Genomic DNA, 3,601 nt, shown 5'->3' with positions numbered 1-3,601 from the left:
AAGGCAGAAAAGAAAGAGGATGTCTATGAAGGAGAGGCAGAAGTGAATAGGAGTGAGGAAGTAACAACTGAGAAACAAACAGTAGCAACAACATCTAAGGGATTTCAATATCCAGAAAGGCATAATAAGTATAATAGATGGAGATATCCTGTGCAGCAACATTTGCCAAAGGTATTGTCTAGTGGGAAAGTTGTTACTTATCCAAATGCTACTAACGTGGGAAAAAAGAGGAAGGAGGATGGTCATGTAGGGAAAGACAAGCAACCTGAAAGAGTTTCACTTCAAAATAATTTTGATGTATTGAATGACAATGTAGAAGAAGGGGTGGATAATGACAACACAAAGTATTTGGTTCCTACTGATTCAGTAGGGACACCCAAAGAGCCATATGTTTTAACCAAGGAGGCAGATGATGCTGACAAATCTGATGAAAGTTTGAATGTAACTAGAAGGTCATATTAGAATGCAGGACGAGAATGGGAAGGCAAGTGCAGGTACTGAGATAGTTATTTATAAGGGTCCTAAAGAAACGATTAACAATGTAGATGATCCTCAAGAGAAAGTTACTGATGGAGGAGACAAAATAGCAAATAGCCAAGAACAAGTAGAAGATAATGCAGGTACTGAGATAGTTATTTATAAGGATCCTGAAGAAAAGACTAACAATGTAGATAATCCTCAAGCCGATGGAGGAGACAAAGTAGCATATAGCCAAAAACATGTAGAAGATGGAGAGAATCAGAAATTAAATGATTGTGTGGAAAAGTTAGCTCAGGAGCATGAGCTAAGTAACACAATCTTTAATCAGGAGCATACTCAGAAGGAAGTTCCTCTTCCATGTATGCTCAGACAGGAGTATCAGTTGAATTTTTCTATAAATCATGATGGAGTGAGATCCTATCCACCTGAAAGGGTGGAACCTGATGATTTGCATGTAGATTTGGTGGAAAAAGTTTAAGATCAACAAATTCTATCCTTGAAGAAACCTTCTCCTTTGAAGGAACTGCATGATGTAGTGTCCCATAATCTAGCAGATATGGCATTACCTAAGCAGCTTGAAGTAGGTAGCAGTGCTAAAGATGTGGTAGATAAGGAAGCCATAGAGCGAGTGTTTAATTAGGTAACTAAGGAAGCTGATATCTCTCCAAAGTCCATGCAGAAAGGGAGTAAAAAGGGCAAACAACAAAGTGTAGTGAATATTCAGCCTATAAGAATATTACCAAATAGAGCTGTGAAGAATGTCAATAAATCTTTATGAAGACTCTATTTTGGAATATCAGGTCTGTGAATTCACAGCAAGCTTTTCACAGAGTGCAAATGTTACATAGGCATCATAAATTCTCCATCATTGCTTTGATGGAACCATTTCAGCATTTTAGAGACATTCAAAGATTTAGAAGGAGATTGGGCATGAGATATGCACATCATAACTGCAATGGTAAAACTTGGTTCTTTATAAATGATAATATAGATGTAGAGGTAATTCAAGATACAGATCAACAGATCACAGTTAAGCTAAGTTTTCAGGAGGATAATAAGATTCTTATGACTACTATGATTTATGCAAAGTGTGAAGCATTAGAAAGAATTAATCTTTGGGATAACTTGTATAACCTGGCTGATCAAATGAAAGTGCCCTGGCTTGTGGGAAGGGATTTCAATGTCAATATGAATAAAGATGAGAAAATAGGGGGTCTGCCAGTTTATCCATATGAGTATGAAGATTTTGCATTCTGTGTGAATTCATGTGAACTATTTGAAGTTCCTTTTAAAGAGAGCTTATTCACATGGTGGAATGGTAGAGCTGGTAGGGATTGTATTTTTAAAAGGTTGGACAGAATGCTCACTAATTCAAAACTACAGGATTGGTTTGGTCACATGCAAGTTGAACTGGTTTTGATCATGCTCCTCTTCTACTTACTTGTGGAGATTCATCTCAACATGTAAGGAAACCTTTCAAATTTCTAAAGTTTTGGATAGAACATGAGTCCTTTTTAGAGGCTGTGAATCAAGGGTGCAAAACTGATTTTGAAGCAGATGAACTCATTACTTTTAAACTGAAGCTTAAAAAAGTTAAGTCTGTTCTATCAGAATGGAGTAAAGCTACTTTTGGGGATATCTTCAAGAAGCTGGTAGTAAGGGAAGATATTGTGAGAGTTAAAGAACAACTTTTTGAAGATGATCCTTCTCTTGCAAACAGGATGGTACTCCAACTAGCACAAGCAGAATTAAAGAAGTATATGCATTATGAGGAGGAGTTCTGGAGAAAAAAATCTCATTTTACTTGTTTTTCTGAGGGGGATAGGAATACAAGGTTTTTCCACAATATGGTAAAGGGTAAGAGGAAGAGATTGTAGGTCAAAAGGATGAAAAAGTAAGATGGAAGTTGGATTGAGGGGGAAGATGCTCTAGCTGATGAAGCAACCCAATTTTATCATCATCAGTTTACACAGGAGGATATCTTTTCAGATTTCTCATTGCTGCAACATGTTCCTAATATGGTTACTCAGGAGAAAATCAAATACTTACTAGCATGCCAACTCTAGAAGATGTTAAGAATGCAGTTTTTTATCTGTCAGGAGATAGCTCAGGTGGCCCAGATGGTATGATAGGAGCGTTTTATCAAGTATGCTGGGAAATTATGGGGGCTAATGTGTATAATGTTGTGAAAGTCTTCTTTGAAGGACAAACTTTGCCAAAGTCCATAACTCATACAAATCTGGTTTTGATCCCAAAGAAGAATAATGTTGAGACCTTTGCAGATATGAGGAACATAAGTCTAAGCAATTTTATTAACAAAGTGATCTCTAGGGTGGTGCAAAATAAAATTGAAAATGTTTTGTCTTCTTTGATATCTGCTAATCAGTCTGGTTTTGTAAAGGGAAGATGTATCATTGAGGATCTACTGTTAATTCAAGAGGTGGTATCAGATATAAGACTTAGGGGAAAACCAGCTAATGTGGTGCTTAAACTGGATATGGCTAAGGCCTATGATAGAGTGTCCTGGGATTTTTTGGCAAGAGTTCCGAGGAAGATGGGATTTGCAGAAGTATTTATAGATATGATATGGAGATTGATAGCAAACAATTGGCACTCAGTTTTATTCAATGGACAGGCTTCTGTTTTTTTCCACTCAACAAAAGGTGTTAAGCAAAGAGATGCAATTTCTCATGCTTTGTTTATGTTGTCTGCAAAAGTGCTATCTAGAGCATCGAACTATTTATTTGAGGAGAATGGCTTTAGAAGCTATGGAATGCCTAAATGGAGTGCTAATTTGAATCGTCTTGCTTATGCAGATGATACTATTATATTCTCATCTGCAGATGATACTTCATTGCAGCTGATCATGGGAATATTATAGGAGTATGACCAGATGTCAGGGCAGCTTATCAACAAAGGAAAAAGCTCCTTCTACATGCATAGTAAAGTTGCAAATGTGATAGTGCAACAGGTGGAGGCTATTACTGGTTTTACTAGGAGATCTTTCCCTTTCACATGCTTAGCTTGCCCAATCACACATGCAAGAAAGAGAAAGGTTAATTATAATGACTTGATCAAAAAAGTGAAGGACAAACTGGCAGCTTGGTAAGGAAGACTTTTA

At 37.0% G+C, this 3,601-nt stretch overlaps 1 protein-coding gene across 1 annotated transcript; it reads left to right on the top strand.

Annotated features, from left to right (window-relative positions):
• Positions 1-1,036: 1,036 nt before the first annotated feature.
• Positions 1,037-3,361, top strand: LOC132630976 (uncharacterized). The gene is made up of 4 exons (XM_060346570.1): positions 1,037-1,110; positions 1,281-1,807; positions 1,999-2,337; positions 2,511-3,361. The coding sequence occupies exons 1-4, from the start codon at positions 1,037-1,039 to the stop codon at positions 3,359-3,361; spliced, it is 1,791 nt and encodes a 596-aa protein (XP_060202553.1).
• The last annotated feature ends 240 nt before the right edge of the window (positions 3,362-3,601 follow it).

This window comes from Lycium barbarum, chromosome 3 (assembly GCF_019175385.1).
Source record: "Lycium barbarum isolate Lr01 chromosome 3, ASM1917538v2, whole genome shotgun sequence".
Classification (NCBI taxonomy): Eukaryota; Viridiplantae; Streptophyta; class Magnoliopsida; order Solanales; family Solanaceae; genus Lycium; species Lycium barbarum.
The sequence above is the reverse complement of the archived record's forward strand: the minus strand, read 5'-3'. Positions and strand labels throughout refer to the sequence as shown.